The sequence below is a fragment of the Eucyclogobius newberryi genome, unplaced genomic scaffold (assembly GCF_026437365.1).
Source record: "Eucyclogobius newberryi isolate DKJ021-1_F unplaced genomic scaffold, fEucNew1.0.hap1 SCAF_8, whole genome shotgun sequence".
Taxonomy (NCBI): Eukaryota; Metazoa; Chordata; class Actinopteri; order Gobiiformes; family Gobiidae; genus Eucyclogobius; species Eucyclogobius newberryi.
In genome coordinates this window covers 3,635,886-3,655,218 of record NW_027316500.1, presented here as the reverse complement: position 1 = coordinate 3,655,218, position 19,333 = coordinate 3,635,886, and the positions used below count along the sequence as shown (strand labels likewise).

The 19,333-nt window shown below is 39.7% G+C and overlaps 1 protein-coding gene across 2 annotated transcripts; it reads right to left on the bottom strand.

The window, feature by feature from the left end:
• Window positions 1-1,817: 1,817 nt before the first annotated feature.
• On the bottom strand, window positions 1,818-5,428 carry LOC140351646 (homeobox protein Hox-D9b-like). 2 transcript variants are annotated; one of them, XM_072437571.1, is made up of 2 exons: window positions 4,696-5,428; window positions 1,818-3,608 (listed from the first exon to the last, which is right to left on the bottom strand). In XM_072437571.1, exons 1-2 carry the CDS (start codon window positions 5,354-5,356, stop codon window positions 3,361-3,363), a joined length of 909 nt encoding a protein of 302 aa, XP_072293672.1. In that variant the 5' UTR covers window positions 5,357-5,428; the 3' UTR covers window positions 1,818-3,360. The 2 variants fall into 2 exon arrangements, with proteins under 2 accessions (XP_072293672.1, XP_072293673.1); XM_072437572.1 differs by having other exon boundaries at window positions 1,818-3,605.
• Window positions 5,429-19,333: the final 13,905 nt, after the last annotated feature.

The window sequence follows — 19,333 nt, the reverse complement described above, 5'->3', positions numbered from 1 at the left end:
AGAAAGGCTCCAGCATTTCTATCTGATGTCATCTAAACCACTGAAAATGTGTGTCTTTTGCCTCCACTCGCCTTCATTCAGGAATTTGAACATTCAGATTAGGATTATAAAAGTACCATATATTATCACGATAGAGGGAGAAAAAGCTCCGTGAAGTAGCATTGTTCAAACATTGTCCTAATAACGCCCTGCATGAGTGTAAACGCGTGTTCCTACACGTCTAAACAACATTGAATATAAAGAAAATAGAAGAAAAAAGGCCTACCAACATCTAATTATGCTAAATTTAAAAAAAAATGAAATATGTGTGTATATCATAAATAAAACAATAAAAAGTATCTAAGCTGCTCATTTGGAGGTTAAATGTGAGAAATGGCTCCAGACTGAACGCCTTTCAGTCCGACGCGCTTTTGTCTCATGGTCTAATTCGCAGTAAGGCCATTTCCTGCGTTTTTGTGGCGTACAAAAGTGATTGGGGCTGTCTGGTCTCATCTGCAGACAATGACTTTAACACGCTGAAGGACAGTTCTGGCTCCTAGGCAGTAAAGGCTGCACAATAAAACCATATAGTCACGATGAGTGTCTGGGTTAAATGACTTTATGGCAGCGGCTCTTCTCTGCATGTCTCATGCCGTGAGTGGGGGGAAAGTCACGTTTATTCTACAAATGCATGCTGTTGCTTTATGACCCTGCAGTAGGATGAGCGCTGAACACTTTATATGACTGCAATAAACACGGGAAGAACCTACGTGACTCTGCGACACCGACTTTGACAGAACATCCAGAAACAAAAGTCGTTTTTGTGAGAAACGCTGCAGTTGGAGCGGAGGCGCAGACGACTTTGACACGTCTGCTTACGTTGAGTTTGCACACATTATTCATTTATTTATTTTACATTGTTTTTAGTTGTATGAATTAGGTTACTGTATGTATAAGTGGGTATGGATTAGGGCTGCACAATATATCGCAAAAGGATCAATATTGCCTATAGCTATAATCGATATCGTCAAACTTAATCCATCGCAATGACTCAAGGTCCTCCATCTGACAGATTTTTAAATTATTATTATTATTTTAAACATTATTTTTTATGCATGCATGATTTTTCATTACAAAATTAAATTAGCTTTGATTTTCACTGGTAAGTTTTATTTTTACAGTGTGCCTAAAGTATGCACACACTCTTTAACTGAAATGAATCTGCCATAAATTATATAGAATTATTTAAATAATATTGATATCATGGCACTCAACAGCAACATTGATATCACAATGATTTACAGATGTTATGGATGTGATGTGTGGAAATTATTGAGATAAAAATAAAGCCTAGCTTTGTTTTGTCTGCAAAAAACGACTTCACTATCGTGACTAGCAAACTAGAAAAATAATTGTATTGTCATATTTTGATCATTGTATATATATATATATATATATATATATATATATATATATATATATATATATATATATATATATATATATATATATATATACATATACAATGATGGCTAGTGGTCTTCAGTCCCCATACTTCACCTTTTATTTGATTAAAAATGATCAATAGAAATAATTGACTAAAAAATAAGGCATAATAAACCCTTATTGCTAAGCCTTGTTTTTTTATTTTTTTATTTATGGTTATTTCCTATTGAAAAGTGCTTCATAGACTCTGCAGTGCCCATCATGCAACAGTGCAACAGTAAGCCCACAATCAAGCATTTACCTTATGTTAGATATTAATAATCAATAAAGTGTATTGGGATAGGCTAATTATAAACTAAAGCTAATTATCTCAAAAATAAATCACATTTCATTCACAAGGTAAGCCATGTTTTATTTCATACAAAAAAGTACACGAGCAGCTGCTGAAGATGAGAAGATGAAGGCCTGTATTAGGTATGCCTCCTTGATTCCTCCGCACACTGCACACAGCGCAGGCCGGTAGGCTAACATAGCCTGTGAGCTTCTTTTTCCCCCAAAGAGAATGTGTTGCTGACTGTCTCAATATAATACAAATGGACACAGTTTGTACAATCATTAATGTGTTCACAATATCCACACAACTCCTTTTTTAATCCGAGAAAGAAAAGTACTTGTGCAATACTCTGTTATCTGCTAAATGAGAGGTAAAAGTGAGGAGAAATGACCATCAGACTGCTGTCACACTGTAGCTTAGCCATGACTGGTTTGTGTTGTGTTGATATCATAAGACCCACGGTAACAACAGATAGCCTATACTGTACATATTAGCAACACTGACTACAACAACAGCAATTAAAACAACGAATAAGCCCATTTGGCCACATGCACGTTTATAAAAAAAAAAACTAAACAAGAACAAAAAGTAAGCCTATTCTGCTTTGAAGAAGGATATGTCAATAACTTTTGTAATCATATTTTAGGGGAGACTAGGGACAGTTGTAACACATAAAGACGCTCCAGGCAGCAGTGTCATAAAACACAAATTATCTATGCTAAAAAAGCCTCTTGTCATCTTATCATGTGGATTCTTCAAGAGCTGCGCTTGCATTTGTTGTAAAGAAGTTTTATTGACAACACTAATGAAATGTTTAGCCTTCCCTAATCTAATGTTACACGCACAAAGTGTGAAAAGAATGGCCATGGCTGTGGAAAAAGTGGAAGGAATTGGTTGTTTGAAGCTAATTGAATCAGTTACAAACTATCTATTATTATTTCATTATTGTGTAATTGGTTGTATGCACTTGATTGTACTTATATTTAACGGAAAATAGTTGTTGCTGAAGGTGCAATGGATGTGTGTGAATCACAGTTTATTCATGACTTTGTTCTTCGTTCTTATAGCTAACTTTTATTGAAATTGAATTGAAAAAAATCTTCTGAATGGTGAAAAGTCTTCTCTATGTCAAATAGGCTTCATATAGTTTCACCATTCACAATCGCTGTCAGCAGTGCAAATGTTCTGTGAAACCCATGGATAGATTCAGACCATAAAATATTACAGAGAATTTGACAAAAACCTCTTTTGCACAGCCCATGAAAATAGTCACGCAAATGCACTCCGTGACTTACTGTCGACGTTTGTCTTCTTATCTAAACTATGCAGTTGTATTAAAAACAGATGAGATTGTCTGATAAGAGGTCTCGAATTTAGCTGCATTTTCTTTACAGAGATGTTGAGTCTGGCTCGTGAAGCTAAAGGACAATTAAAACAAGTGTTACAACACATCCTGGTCTCCCCTGCAGAGTTTGAGCACTGACTTTACCGAGGCAGCATCTTAACTGCTGACCATGCCAGGTAATGCTAATGATGGTGCACATTTTCAGGGCACTTCAGTTTTTTAATGTCACCAGCTTTCGTCTCCTGCAGCCATGCCATTATTCGTTCATACTCCTCCTCTCACGGATCATCAGCTTCTTCATCTTCATGCGTCTGTTCTGGAACCAGATTTTCACCTGTCGCTCGGTGAGATTTAAGAGTCCTGCCACCTCCAGGCGCCTATCCCGTGTCAGGTACATGTTGTAGAGGAACTCCTTCTCCAGCTCCAGGGTTTGGTGCTTGGTGTAGGGACACCTCTTCTTCCGGGTGGACTTGGCGTGGATCCAGCTGGCTGATGGGTTTTCTACTGAAGATGAGACAGACATTTCAGTGTAACCACACACCAGTACATACTTTCTCCGCCTCCACTAGCTGCGAGCTGCGTGTTTGCATGCTGCACGACTTCAAACACTGACATTAAAAGCCAAGAATGGCCTCAGGAACCAACTTTATGAGGCTGCAACTTTGGGCTCATTAGGAAACCAAACCATACTCTAAAACACTGCTCTATAAATTAGGATAGTGCTCAGTTCCTCAGATAAGAGTTATTGCTTCTGCTTGTTGAGGTGCTACCTGCATTTTCACAAGTTAGCATATGAAAATATTGTGTACGATTATGCACGTAGATCCTAATTCTGTACATCTCTAAAGATGAAAATGCATTTGGAAGGACAGCATAGCAGTAAATAACAAAGTAGGTCATGAGGCAGACTTGGAAGACAACCAAATTGATTCTCATTTGCAGAATATGACAGGCCCCTTAAATAGTTACCAAGCAAAAAAGTGCTGTGAAATTATACATAAGAATGCATGCAGACTTTCAATATATTTATTTTCTTACAACTTTAGAATCTAAATAAACATAGAAAATATTCCTTTTCAAAAACAGACCTTTTTTTCAAAGGTCTGAACAGCTAAGACAGTAACTCCTTGTTTGACATATTATATCTTGACATACATAAGGCCTGTCTATTATCATACTTTTTACAGATTAGCCTACTATTACGTAAGGAATATAACTGTCCATGTCTGTCAAACTGCTTAGTGAAAGTACTGTATCAGGCTATGAACCGGACTAGGGCATGAACTTTAAAATATTTTTAAGAAAATAAAACCTGACTATTGTGTCCATAACCCTGGTGTGAAATGGAGCACTAGTCCCAACCTGTGCACTTTTTGTCGTGACAAATTGTTAAATAACAATTTAATTATTCTAATGGACAATAAAGTTTTATATTTTGTCGTTTACTAGACATTTATAGGGCAATAAAAGTCACACACACTTCCTTCCTCCACAGGCCGCACTCCTCTGCTGCCTCACTCACACACCTGAATTAGCACTTGTAAAGTCTAATAAACATCCCTGAGCGCAGTAAACTTATAAATGTCCTTACCGGGCTCAGGCTGCTGCGGTTGCGCCGAGGCTTTCCTCTCCTCGCTCTCCTTCTTGGGCTCAGTTTTTCTCCCGAGCTCCTCCGCGGTCCCAAGCCGCTCAAGGACGACCTCACTCGGACTGGCAAAGCTGGAGTCTTCGGGGCTCGGGTTGGACGGCGGAGAGCTCTCCGGTTTGACTGCCTCATAGGTGGTCGCGGTGGGACTGGGGAGACACGCGGGGAAAGGCTGCGTTAGCGCAGACTCCTGCGCAGGACTCGCTCCCTCCCAGCAGCGGACAAACCTGCTCTCGGCCGCCGCAGCAGGGGCGAGGTGCTCGGGATGGGTCTGTGGGCCATAATACGCGTGTTGCGCGGGGTGATGGTGGCTCAGGAGGGGGTGTGGATGGAAAAGCCCCGGGATAGTGGACTGCAGCTGCGGAGAAGACGACGACGGAGAGGTGGATGTGTTCACCCAAGGAGAAAAGCCATTGAGAGGCGCTTGTTTGTTTGAGAAATGAGAGAAATCCGGGATGTGGGCGCCCGGGCTTTCCTCCTCCTCGCCGCCGCGGACTGGCTTGGAGCAGCTGGCCGTCGCACCCTGCACACCTCCCTGGATGAAGTGTGCTCCGTATGGCTCGTCGCTCTGGAGCCCCATCATAGAATAATAATTTGTTAGCGACATGTTTATTTTATTATTTCAATAAAAAGTCACTTAAGTGCGACTGTAAAACCTTAGATGGGCTGCTATAGTGGCTTACATCCTCCCCTAAAATGGTAGTAATTTTTTTCCTGCCCTTACCCTCTCCTCGGCAGCCTATTGGCTGTGAGCTGTGTCACGTGGTTGGACTGTATTTACCCAGTATGAGGAATAAATCAAAAGCTTCTTTTGTGCGCAGGGATGTGACAGTAGGCCTACTGTCTGCTGCCAAATGGGTCTGATGTAGGCGAAATATTTTAATACTTTGCTCGTCAAGAAGGATTTTACAAGGGGAGTAAAAGTAGCGCCAAGATTTTTACGAGCGTGGGTTAAGTGTGCGCGCGCGCGCCTACGTGTGTGTACGGGACATTCCTCCACCAAGCAAAACCTACAACCCACGACTACTTTATTTTATCACACAACACACCTTTACTTTGGCTGGGCGGATCACAGTCACTGTCAGATGGGCATGTTTACACTGGGCACGCGCCGTACAGGCCTGCTACTGCACAAAGCTGCTGTAACCTTCAGCTGACCGTCAACATAATGATAATTATTTAAAAAAACATGCTCATCATTGGCCTGTCTCTTTAAAGCCTCGCGCAATTACGCACACATTACGCACGGGCCTTTATGTGAGAAAAGTGCCCTGTGAATATTCTTATCCCAACAAAAATGTGTATTTATTTTTTCATCAAATATAATTTGTGATCAATACAGTCCATATTATCTACAGCTCAAGGCTTTGTCAAGATGAAGTTTGGCGCCTAATGAAGTGGCTAATTCTGTTACAGCCTAATAGAATCATTGTTACAGAGCGATGGGTCCCCGTCGTCTAGTTTATAAACTAAATAATAATAAACTAAAATGTACGTAATTGTATCTCCAGTAGCTTACATAATTGTGGTCGCAGTCACTAGCGTTACGTTGTATTTAAAAACATACATTCAGTGAAAAAACGCGTTTGGCTGTGAGTTTGGGCCGCTAATGCCTCAGAATATTTGTGGTTTCAGAATGTGGTGATGTCCAAATCTCAGATGAGGGCACGAGCAGAATTACATATTTATTTTTTGTACTTTGCAATGACATATCTAAAAAGTAAATTCACAAATGTTTAATCGGAACATTTATTTTATCAGACTCGTTAAACGTATTATTATATTACAACTAAAATCTGCATTTCAACAATATTAATTTTAGCTTCCCTCTGTCTGTATTAAATATTATTTGTCTATATGGTGACCTATGGTTTTAACCAGCCTCTTTCAGAAAAATAATAAGCATTTTACTGTGTCAGTGGCTAAACGGAAGTCTCAGAAGGCCTAGATTGCCTTTCCTCATCTTAAGATCATTACCTATATCAAGTTGTGTATTTATCTATTTTTTGCTTAAAACGCTTATTGCATTGGCAGAAATCTATATAAATTAACTTTCTTATTTATTTATTTTTCTCATTTTAAAGATTTGGCTTCAGAAGTGACAGTTAATGACTTCTCAAATCATATAATCTGTCTTTAAGGGATTTGATTGTTTCCTTAACACGCTCCTGTAGCCCACACCAGAGAGGGGCTTCTTGCAGACATTAGAAGTGGTTCTGTTGCTGAATCTGATCAGTCTCCAAACACTTTCACTGAGACCTTGCTTGTTGCCTCTTGTGTACATTTAGCGCCTCCTGCTGGTCTGGGAACTTCATATTTAATCATCAAACGCCTTTGAGGAAAAATGTAATAATCAGAATTCCAGCTAGTGTAGAGGTGCTACATTGTTAACTATTATAACTGGGGGGGAAAGTATTTCTAGGGAAATTAAGGAATTTATGACTTTTAAACTGCATTATGAACAAATAGAAATACAACCATTCAAGGCATTCTACTTGGACTAAAACAGCACAATAACAACACTCTAATCAAGTAATCAACTTAGACTGCAATAGGCATATAAAGAAGGTCATACGGTTTATATCTTACTAAAAAGTGTGGTAAAACACACAGTCAAAAACAGTGTGGCAAAGTCTTCATAAAGTTTGACTTTGGCATTAACCTTCAGGTGAAGTGTTTTATATGGACCATTATTTCAGCAGCAGCTATAACCACCTTAAACAGGAAACACCTGTCCTCATTAGAAGCACAGTGTGGACCAGTGTGTGACCAGTGTGTTTGTGCAAACGTCCTGCTCTGACCCGGGCCAGCGCGGTCCGTCAGGTGAGATTCCAAAGGCATAGCATGTTAATGCCTCCACAGTATCAAACTAATACACTGGAATTCCTCTAATCCTTCTTCTGTACTATATTACTATCAGCACATTCAAGTGTCATTCCAGACGTTACTAACCCTGTGCTAAGTGCAGCTGCTGTAGGTTAGATTACAAGCTCCACACACATTCCCAAACACACAACACTTCAAACACTCACTAAACACTATATATATATATATATATATATATATATATATATATATATATATATATATATATATATATATATATATATATATATATATATATATATATATATATTTTTTTTACCAGCTTTAATTCATATAGTTTATTTGATCTGAACGGAGCATGTTAATGAACATACATGAGATACATGCTGCAAACACACCTGAGCCATTGGAGCCATTCGCTCTCTCAAACACACTCTTTTATTTTATACATCGCACAGGATTGTTTAAGGTTTTGTGCAACATCTGTTATTGCTAATGAAAGAAATTAACTTTTAGTTTAATAATGAAACCTAATAAGCTATAAGCATTAATTTAAAGCCGTCTGACTAATTTACTAAACCACAGAAATATAGATTGTTTATTCTTATTGATAAAATTCTTACTTTAGCTTTTTGGACTATTATTTTGCAATAATATGGTTCCTTCAAAAGAATAAAGCATGAATATAATCAAAAATAACAATAACACATTTGTAATTGATTTTGTGTAATGTGTGTACATAAACTGTTTCAAATAATATATTATAAGCAATAGTTCATTATTACGGCACGGGCTATCTGGTAATAAAGACAAACAAATGCATAAAGGCTGTGGTTTCTGATGTAACACAATCATGCAGCAGTGAGAATGGTACATTAGCATAATAATTACATTTAAAATCATATTGTTCGAACACAATTAAAAATACGGACATTTGAGCATGTTTCAGGTCTGTCCTGTCTGGATGTGCCTAAGACAGAAAAGGGGGATTAGAAAGGGCTGAGTGTGCGTTTGTGCTTTATTGTAGGCCATTAGTTTGGGTGCTTTTAGGTGGTCACAGAACAGAAAGACAATCTGGGCTTTCATGTGTCCTGTGCTCTTTTTACGTCACACACAAATGCAGGAGACAAAGAGCAGAGTAGCAGACTGTCTCTATTGCCCCAATAAAGGCATTGAGCAGAGGAAATGCCACTTGTGACGCTCTGTTGTGGTGGCTTTGCGGTTCAAGGTTCATTTACAGCCTTGGACTCCTTCTGCAGACTGGTTTGATGTTGTTCAAAGTCTGGGTCGGGACACCAGAATAAGTCAAAAAATCTAATTTTACTTGTGCATGTGAAATTATTAATTACAGCAACAGACATGATTAAACAATTAGATAAATATATAGGCTTAATAGCTAAATATGAAGCAATTCCTGAAAATAACTGAGACTGAAGTCTCAGTTATTTTCAGGAATTGTTTTATGTTGCATCGAATCACCAAGACAAGTTCCTATGTTTGTGAATTCTGTTCATTGACAATGGCAATAAACCCTTTCTGATTCTGAATTCTGTCAATTGTATTTAATCTTTCCAAGTGAAAAAACTGATCATTCTTATTTTGGTTTGTCGATTATTATAGACAATACAAATGTGTACATGTATGTATGTATACATTTATTATTATTATTATTATTATTATTATTATTTTTACTGAATGTTTATTTTACACTTTATATATGTATAGTTTTTTTTTAAATTGAATGATAGAATTTACAAAGTCATTCATTATTATTTTAACACATCTTTAGCCAAAGCATTTGTGTCTTTATTCTTATCATATGAGCTAATCTTTTAGATTTGAAAATGTAATTCAAAAATGAATAAATAACAGATACAAAAAACAGGAGTCAATACATGTTTCTTGTGTGTATTATTACATTTACATAACAAAATAAAAACAGTATAAGTCACATATAAGTAATAATGAAAAAGGATTGTCTGTGCATGTCTTTAAGTGCTAAATTCATTCATTTTCTTCTGCTTGTTCCCTTTCCGGGTCGTGGGTGACTGGAGCCTGTCTCAGTGACTTTGGGCCTTAGGCGGGGAACACCCTGGACAGGGGCCAACTTGTCGCAGGATCAAGTGCTTCAATTACTTGTAAAGATTAAGAAATCAGATTAATCTATGTTAAAGAAACCATATTATATTTATTCATCAAATTAAATAAACAAAAAATATTATCTAGGTCTATTGGATTTTCTTATTTTCTTTTTTTAAACTTTCAATAGTTTTGGAGGTCACCCAATCACCATGATCAGAGCTGTAAACAAATAGTCTGTGGCTTTATATGTGTCCAAAGAACAAAGAAGATTCATCCTAATTTGTAAAACAGCAATTCAATTCTTCAATTCAATATATTTGTTGAAAAAAGGGGAAAATTGGATTTTCTATATTGCGGCAAAAGAAAGTCTGCTTGATTATACTTCACAGATAAGTTCTTTTTTCTGCTCTAGTAAATGTGCTTTGACAAAGGAATCGCTTTAACTAACACAGCATGTCATCCAAAAGTGTGGATTGTGTGACTTTTACATTTGGCTTTTAAGAACCACTACCTACATACATACACTCAACATTTAAAACAATAAGACAAATCTTGGAGAACAGAATCAAAAAGTGAGGCAAGAAGGCACTACTTTTAAGAACTTATTCCCCAAATGTTTTGATATAAAAAGACAAAAGAGCCCGGTTAAAAATCGGCACACGTGCAGTTCCTGTGAAGCTTTGGGCTTTACTCATCCAAACAGGTGGTATCCTGTGTAATACTGCAAACTCTCCCTCTTCAGTTTCTTCTCTTTCATCCTCCGATTCTGAAACCAGATCTTCACCTGTCTGGGAAACAACACAGTAATAATACAAGCACAAACTACAATTTATCAGTGTAGCTATAAAGTACATTCATAGTGATATTTATGTTGAAAGATTTACAAGCAGGACCCGGTTAAGGTGGAATTCCCTATTGAAAGAGGTTGACTCCAAAGCCTGGACCTATTTTAACATGGTAACCTCTAAAACTTGTTATCAGCTCATCAGGTCAGGTGTGGCAGTTTGAACACATCAGGGACCAGCCTTTTATTTCTCTTTTTACAGCAGAGGAGTGTTCATGTCAGAGGACAGCCACTTCTGGAGCACTTCTTTTGCAGTGTTACATATTTGACTGGAGAATAACATACCGGTCTGTCAGGTGAAGACGCTGGGACAGATGCATGCGTCGCTCTTTGTTGATGTAAACGTTACAAAGAAACTCTCGCTCCAGCTCTCGGATCTGTTGTTTGGAGTAAGGACAGCGCTTTTTCTTCACACCAGGATTTGCTGAATAAAAAGCACCGATATATTGTGTTAGATCACTTTAAAACTCAAACTTTACTTTAAACGACGTGTTAATGTGAACTGGTATTACAATTTAACTTGATGGAAGAGTCTCAAAGTTCAATATGGCAATACACAAACATATGTACATTAAAGAGCCATGTACACATTTAATGTACATTTAATGTACACATTTCTCAAACACACTTTTCAGTTTGTGTTTGTTGTTAATATTATCATATGATAATATGAGGTTACAATTATTAGGTATTTTGTATGCCCATTTCATATCAGACATTTATAAAAGTATAAAGTGTCACCCTTGAAAAATATGTCTTGATCTCAGTAGGTTCTCACCCGGTTAAATAAAGGTTAATACATTTTTTTGTTAAACTTTTTTTAGGTTCTTTGACCCACATGTAAAAACACACTCAGATTATTGTTACTCTGCCAGTCTCGTGCGTCTCTAGAGCCTGTACTTCATGGGTTTCAGCATCTTGCTTAAAGGTGCATTTTGAGGATTTTGCGCATTCCAAAGACAACATATTTACTTTAGAATTGTTAACTCTTGCCATGGCAACAGTGCTAAATGTGAATCGCTCTGGAACCCACAGATAACCTGCCTGTGCAGTGCACATGCAGCATGTACTCACAGGGGCCCCCGGAGTGGTCCTCTTCTGTCTCGTCCTGAGCCTCTTTCTCCTCCGCGCTCTCGCTGCTCTGACAGCTCGTCAGCTCACGCGGAGCCGGGACACTCTCCTTGTGTGTTTTGGCCTCTCCCTCGTCAGCACAAACAAAAAACTGGTCAAATGCCGTGGGTAAAATCTTGTTCTTGCTCCTGAGGTTCAGCGGTGAGTCCAGCTCGGGCGCAGGAAACCTCCCCGAGAAGCCGTGCGTGTCTCCGGTGAACGCGTGGAAGGTTTGTGCCGCGTACAGCTGCTCCCGGTGATACGCCGCTTCTGCTGAAGAGGTAAAGCAGGGCTGAGGCCCCGGGGTTCCGCTGTGCTGCGGCTGATACACGCTCCATTTACCCGCGGAGCCGTGTGCCCAGTAACTCTTGTACTCAGACCATCTTCTAGCGGGAGCGTTGCCGTGGTCCAGTGAAGCAAAGTCAGACTTGGATGAAAAGTTGTAACAGCTCGGTAAATACATTAGTCAAAATTACAGGTTTATCGATCTATAAACGCTCTTTGCTTGATTGTCAATATCAAACATTTGCACAAAAGCCATACAGCCTGGAGTCTTCAGACTGAGTGTATAGAGCTTCAGGCTGCTGCATGTTTTTAAAAATCCACTCCAGGCCTGCCCCATGACAGACACACACATGAACACACCCATACATCAAAGTACAGTCATTTCTGCAGATTTACACATGACATTGAGCCATAACATACAGAGAGTAGGTGCATGTACAAGTTTGTTTCTGAACAAAGACACGGCTTGTGTGTGGAGCTTTGAGCCTGTGCGTGTCACAAGAAGTGCACATGAGCATAAGCTCTTTAGGATGCGCTCACGGTCAAAGGCACAGGGGGCTTTACTGTATTCAACAGTCAAGAATAATGTGCTCATAAAGTGGTTTGCATTCCCCCAATAGCCATGCTTGTTTATTCTAGTCACTTCAAGCTGTCATTTTGGAAAATTATTTGCAGTAGTTTTAGGGGAATTTGTAGGCCTATTTGTGTATCTGCATTTGTTTTACAGCATATGGGCATTTATTTAGATTTAGTCAGGTTTGATAAAAGCTCAGGTTATGGAGAAAAAGGCCTAAAACGTGCGCGTGAGCCCACCAGTGTTTCTTATAAGACAAACATCTAAATGGGCAAAAAGAAGGAATATAATACACATGTGCAGCAGTGTCAGATTACACGCTTGTTTCAAATTTTGACTTTTGTAGAAAATGCCTTGTGGAATCAGGGGTTTTCCTCCTCTTTAACAAGAGCCGTCCTGTTCCACGGCCCGGGACGTGTGGAAAAGCCGCGAGCGCACGTCACGGACACTAAATGTGCAAAGATTCCCCTCAGATACGTCTTATTTACATGGCTTATCGCTAATAAATCCTCACGATGATTCTGATCGCACCGCTGAGCACACGAGTGTTGTTTTACGTGTGGAGCTTCATCTTCATCTGAGCATTCTGCATGAAGCATAAAGCCCAGAGACGTGTCTACTGCAGGCTTCACGAGCTCCTCTCTGTGGGCCTCTCATTTGGGACTCTCTGTGATCCGTCCTCTTTGTGGTCTCCTCTCTGTGGGCCCCTCCAGGGGGGCCTCTCTCTCTGTGCTCTTCTCTGGTCCTCTCTGTACTCCTCTTTGTGCTCCTCTCTGTGCTCCATGTTGTCCTCTCTGTGCTCCATGTTTTCCTCTCTGTGCTCCTCTATGTGCTCCATGTTATACTCTCTGGGCTCCATGTTGTCCTCTATGTGCTCCTCTCTGTGCTCCATGTTGTCCTCTATGTGCTCCTCTCTGGGCTCCATGTTGTCCTCTATGTGCTCCTCTCTGTGCTCCATGTTGTCCTCTCTGTGCTCCATGTTTTCTTCTCTGTGCTCCTCTATGTGCTCCATGTTATACTCTCTGTGCTCCATGTTTTCCTCTCTGTGCTCCTCTATGTGCTCCATGTTATACTCTCTGGGCTCCATGTTGTCCTCTATGTGCTCCTCTCTGTGCTCCATGTTGTCCTCTATGTGCTCCTCTCTGGGCTCCATGTTGTCCTCTATGTGCTCCTCTCTGTGCTCCATGTTGTCCTCTCTGTGCTCCATGTTTTCTTCTCTGTGCTCCTCTATGTGCTCCATGTTATACTCTCTGGGCTCCATGTTGTCCTCTATGTGCTCCATGTTATACTCTCTGGGCTCCATGTTGTCCTCTATGTGCTCCTCTCTGGGCTCCATGTTGTCCTCTATGTGCTCCTCTCTGGGCTCCATGTTTTCCTCTCTGTGCTCCTCTATGTGCTCCATGTTGTCCTCTATGTGCTCCTCTCTGGGCTCCATGTTGTCCTCTATGTGCTCCTCTCTGTGCTCCATGTTGTCCTCTATGTGCTCCTCTCTGTGCTCCATGTTGTCCTCTATGTGCTCCTCTCTGGGCTCCATGTTGTCCTCTATGTGCTCCTCTCTGGGCTCCATGTTGTCCTCTATGTGCTCCTCTCTGGGCTCCATGTTTTCCTCTCTGTGCTCCTCTATGTGCTCCATGTTGTCCTCTATGTGCTCCTCTCTGGGCTCCATGTTGTCCTCTATGTGCTCCTCTCTGTGCTCCATGTTGTCCTCTATGTGCTCCTCTCTGTGCTCCATGTTGTCCTCTATGTGCTCCTCTCTGGGCTCCATGTTGTCCTCTATGTGCTCCTCTCTGTGCTCCATGTTTTCCTCTCTGTGCTCCTCTATGTGCTCCATGTTGTCCTCTATGTGCTCCTCTCTGTGCTCCATGTTGTCCTCTATGTGCTCCTCTCTGTGCTCCATGTTGTTCTCTCTGTGCTCCATGTTGTCCTCTATGTGCTCCTCTCTGGGCTCCATGTTGTCCTCTATGTGCTCCTCTCTGTGCTCCATGTTGTCCTCTATGTGCTCCTCTCTGTGCTCCATGTTGTTCTCTCTGTGCTCCATGTTGTCCTCTATGTGCTCCTCTCTGTGCTCCATGTTGTTCTCTCTGTGCTCCATGTTGTCCTCTATGTGCTCCTCTCTCTGTTCCATGTGGTCCTCTCTGTGCTCCACTTTGTGCTCCTCTCTGTGCTCCTCTCTCTTTGTGCTCCTCTCTCTGTTCCATGTGGTCCTCTCTGTGCTCCACTTTGTGCTCCTCTCTGTGCTCCTCTCTCTTTGTGCGCTCCTCTCTCTCTCTGTGCTCCTCTCTGTGCTGCCGTTTTGCGGCTGTAGTGCACGTGCAGGTGCTGCAGATGACCCAGTGTGGACATGGCAAACAGGCCGGAATTGGCCGTGGCCCCAGCTGCTTGTTCCGCACTAAAAGTAGGCCGAGCTGTTACAAAAACACATCTAATGGCTTTGACTCACGTCTGTGTTACTCTGTGTATCTGAAGGCTTTAGACTGTGTGTTTCTGTGTCTGTGTGACCATAGTCTGGCCGTCAGTGTGTCACTTTTGTTATTAAAATAAATCGTGTTATTTAGACTCATTTAATCGCGCATTGGTTCAGCACTGACGCAAAAGCCCGTGCACGCAAACAAGTGACATGGTACAAAGAATACCAGGTTTTTGTTTGTTTTTAAAATGAAATAAAAATGATCTAACACAAAATGACCTGGCCTTTTGCACGTCATGATGCTGACTTTGTTGAGTCGCTAATGAGAAACAGGCCCGTTCTTAAAGGCCACAAAATGTAGACCATTCATATTTGATCACTTACACATACATATTAGGCCATTATTTGTATCAAGACCATATTTAACAGCCTACAGTACTTTTGGGCAGCACATTATTATTATTATCATCTTTTTATTTTTTTGTAGAATACGGTAATTGACCGTAAGTATTTAGGGGAAATTCGGGTTCGTTGTCTTTTTTATTATTATTTTTATTTTACATTATTTTTGCTCCAAAAACGTAAGTTCTGTTAGAAAAAAATCTATTTCAACACAAGAATGAAGGCTGAAGTCCCATGTAACAAAATTGTCCACCCAATGTCCTGTCTCTTATTTGGTTTATGATATTGATCACTAAATAGACATTTTTTACTTGTCACGCCCCATGGGTGTATGACTAATCTTTGGTTTCATTTTGAAATGCTTAATTTGAGTTTAAAAGGCAAGAAAAACAAATGTGAATGGCAAATAAAAACACGCATTTCATTAAGATTTTATTAACACTTGTAAAACAGCCATATAAATCTTTAGTGATCTATAGCTATTGAACAGAATAAGATACAGAGCAGTAAGTTAATTATTTTATTACCTGAGATTTTAAGCTTCTTTCTTGCATAGACATTTTATAAGATCTCAAATAATTTATAGCTATTTATAAGCTGATATATGGTGAATGTGACAACCATCCCCACTCTCCATACTGATTTTAAAATAATAACTCCATTTCATAAAAACAATTTTGCAGGTAGTGATTTACTGAGCCAATACTATTTAAAACTGAATTGTTTATTTCAAATTAGGATTGTAATCGTTTAGTAGATTAATGAGTCGCACATTTGTCATTTAATTGCGTTTTTGTCACTTACTTTTTGTCAATTGTAATCCTGTTTTATTTATTTTTTGTTGCTTTTAGTCCTATTTTTTGTTGCTTTTAGTTGACTAATTGGTCGATGGGGCATGTCTTTAGTCGACTGGGAATTTCAATAGTCGACTGCAGGCCTACAAAATAGTGATATATTGTAGGCTTCCCAGTGTAATATACCCTTTCTCCATGAGTTACATATGCGCCGCACTAACCGGACTTCCAGCCCTAAAGAGCCATGAAAAGCCTACACCAGTGAGCTTATAGAAACAGCAGGAGTTCAGGCTGACAACAGAGCTATTTGTTTCCTCCAAACTTACCTTGTATTGTTCATGTCAAAATGACATGTGCATTTCATTTACTTCAAACAAAAAGAAAATCCTATTCACAACACACGCTATATGTTGTGCTCCTTTAATCTTGTTCTGCCTTGATTGGAGTATATTTCCTTAATAAACAACTTGACAATATTTATGCATATTTTTGACCTGCATTCTGTTTGCTTGTACTCATTAGTCAGTGTGGGACAACTACAATAAACAAACTGTAATTTAAGAAGACAATTAAGTCTGTTTTAGAGATGCTGTATATTATCCTGATAATAATAAACACATGTTGCTAAATTTATCATTAAAGAAAAAAATAATAATAATGAGATCTGCTAGATTAGTGTGGAAATGAAGATTCCATTCACAGTAGTGCAGAGAACTTATGATGCGGCACAACCTTGCGGAGTACATTCATCACTTTTACATTTCCTACTTTAAAAGGTATTATTTTTAATAGGCTTGTTTTTATCATAAAAATATATATTAATTGGTCAAGTTTTGTTTCATTAAGACTCATTTATTTACATTTTATTGAAACACCCAGTAACAGAAAACTTCAACAACTTTTATTTTAAATACACATAATTATTTAAACAACACAAAACAGCAGGTTTGGAGGGGAGTGGTCATGAAGGTTTGTGGGTATTTATCACATTATGGGGACTAAATCATGCATAACTTTTATGATCAACAACATGGGTTATAGCTCAGATTTGGTATACTTTTACACATGCTCTAAAAGAGGTCTCTCCCTTTTGAGGAAAAGGGATTAGTGCAGGGCTGGTTACCATGTGACTTACCTTGAAAATGTGGAAAGAAAGAAAGATGGACAGTATTGCATGTGAAAAGGTGTTGAAGGGAGGAAAGGAGGTGAATAAGCAGCTCATGGCCACATATGCATCTGCGGATCAGCTTTTTGTATTCTTTTTGTTCTGTTCGGGGGTTTTTCTTTCATGAAAGAAAAAACACACAAAAACAAAAGTTCATATCAGACTTGGGTTTAAATATCTTATGGTTTAGGTTAAAGTTAAGCAAGTAGTGACCATGATTAAGACTAGGATCGGTCTCTCTGCAGGAAATTCATGTAAGTAGATTTGTGTGTGCGTGTTGTTTCCTGCAGGATTCATGTTAAGATATACATAATTAATTCCTAACAATGGTTGTAAATACTAAATAGATAAATGAATAAATTCTGTAATAGGAAAAAATGTGGGACTCAACACACTGGATTTGAGCTGAAGTCAAATAAAATCACAGGTCACATTTTAAGGATTTACCCAGAATATTTAGAATTGAATTGTTCATTTCCATGGCAGTGGTGCTAGATGCTCCTCCCTCTGAAGCCCATGCACACAGAGACATAGCAGAGACTTACTGTATGTCCTCCAGCAGGTGTTTGATTCCTCCACTGCCAAGTACAGTCATCTCAGCCACTCCTCAACTGTCCTTCAGAAATGCAGCCGGAGACAAACGGCCGACACCTCTCAGTGGGTGGGATCCCAACAGTACTTCTGCAGACCCTCCACCTGGAAACAAAATCATTTCAGCATATTCTGTTACTGCATTTGACCATCTTTTACTGAACCCAGCCGTAAATAGCCCAGAGGTGGATAAGTCTCACTATTCACTTTATTCACCGGTGAATTTATTGCGGGTTAATGAAACGGAAATAACATCAGCATCAGGACTGGTCATCACATTTAATATATCGTACATTAACTTAACTGTGTGAGTGAGAGGGGGAAGTGGGCAGACTTGCACACTCTTTTATGGGGCCCATAACTCTTAAAGAGTCCATAAGAAGCTGCAAGTATTAAGCCAAAGCTGCAGGCCAAATCCCACCACACAGCGGACCCATTTGAAACACTTTGGCTGGGAACTGAGACGCTGTCAATGATCTGAAAGTTCTTTATTTCTTCTGCTCCAGGTGATAATTCATAGTTTGATCTAAGAACCGCGGGTGGTAAGCATGTTTTGCATATTTCATAAAGTCGTCTGGATGAATTGACCCGTATAAAGTGTTCTTTTCCAGCTGAGATCCTGCGTGCAGCAGTTTGCTTTAGGATGGAGGTTTCTAGCGCCCTCTTGTGTCTCCTGCGCGCACAGACACGGGCCAAATCCTTTCAGTGGAAATAATAACTAAACAAATACACAAAGAAACAAACACTTGACTATTAGTGACGTTAAAGGGACATGATGAGGGTCTGCATTAGCAGTGTTGGGTGGATGCTAAAGGCGCATGTTGCTGCAGCTGTGTGCATGTTTCCGCTCTTCACAAGAGCCTCATTGACCTGGATGAATGTGCTCTTATTCAGGGGTTCAGCCTGTTATAGGCAAGATTTTGAGGATTTTTTACCTATCGACAGTTGTTTATTCTTAATTCTTAATTGCTATGGCAATGGTCCTAATTTGCCATCATTTTGAACCCCATGGACAGGCTCCTGTAGGCTGTTCTAGCAGCATGTGGAAGAGTAGGCCGTTTTATCTACCAAACGGCCCCACAGTCTAATAAACATGTCATAAACCCAGCAGTGGCCAGGTCACGTGGGCAGCCGGCCCCCTTCAGAGCCAGAGCACTAGATTCTAGAATCCTGGTAGTTTGAAGCTGGAGACAGCTCAAAATTACAATTAGCTCAGGAGTTCATAGAAAAGAGGTTTTAAGATTGTGTACAAGCTTAATCTTAAGATTAAACTGGTCTATTATATATTTGTGAACCCAAAAATAATATTTGATTTCCTTAGACAATAGCTTCTCGGGTGGGAGGTTAGGTCAAATAAAAGAATGGGAACCACTGTTGTAGCATCATTTCTGGGGGAAAATATGGCACAAAGTTCAGTTTCTTCTCTGCCAGCATAAAGTAAAAAAAAAGATAACTTGAGAAAGTGGTGCCTTTCGTATTCAATTAGGAAGATGTGTTCAATGTC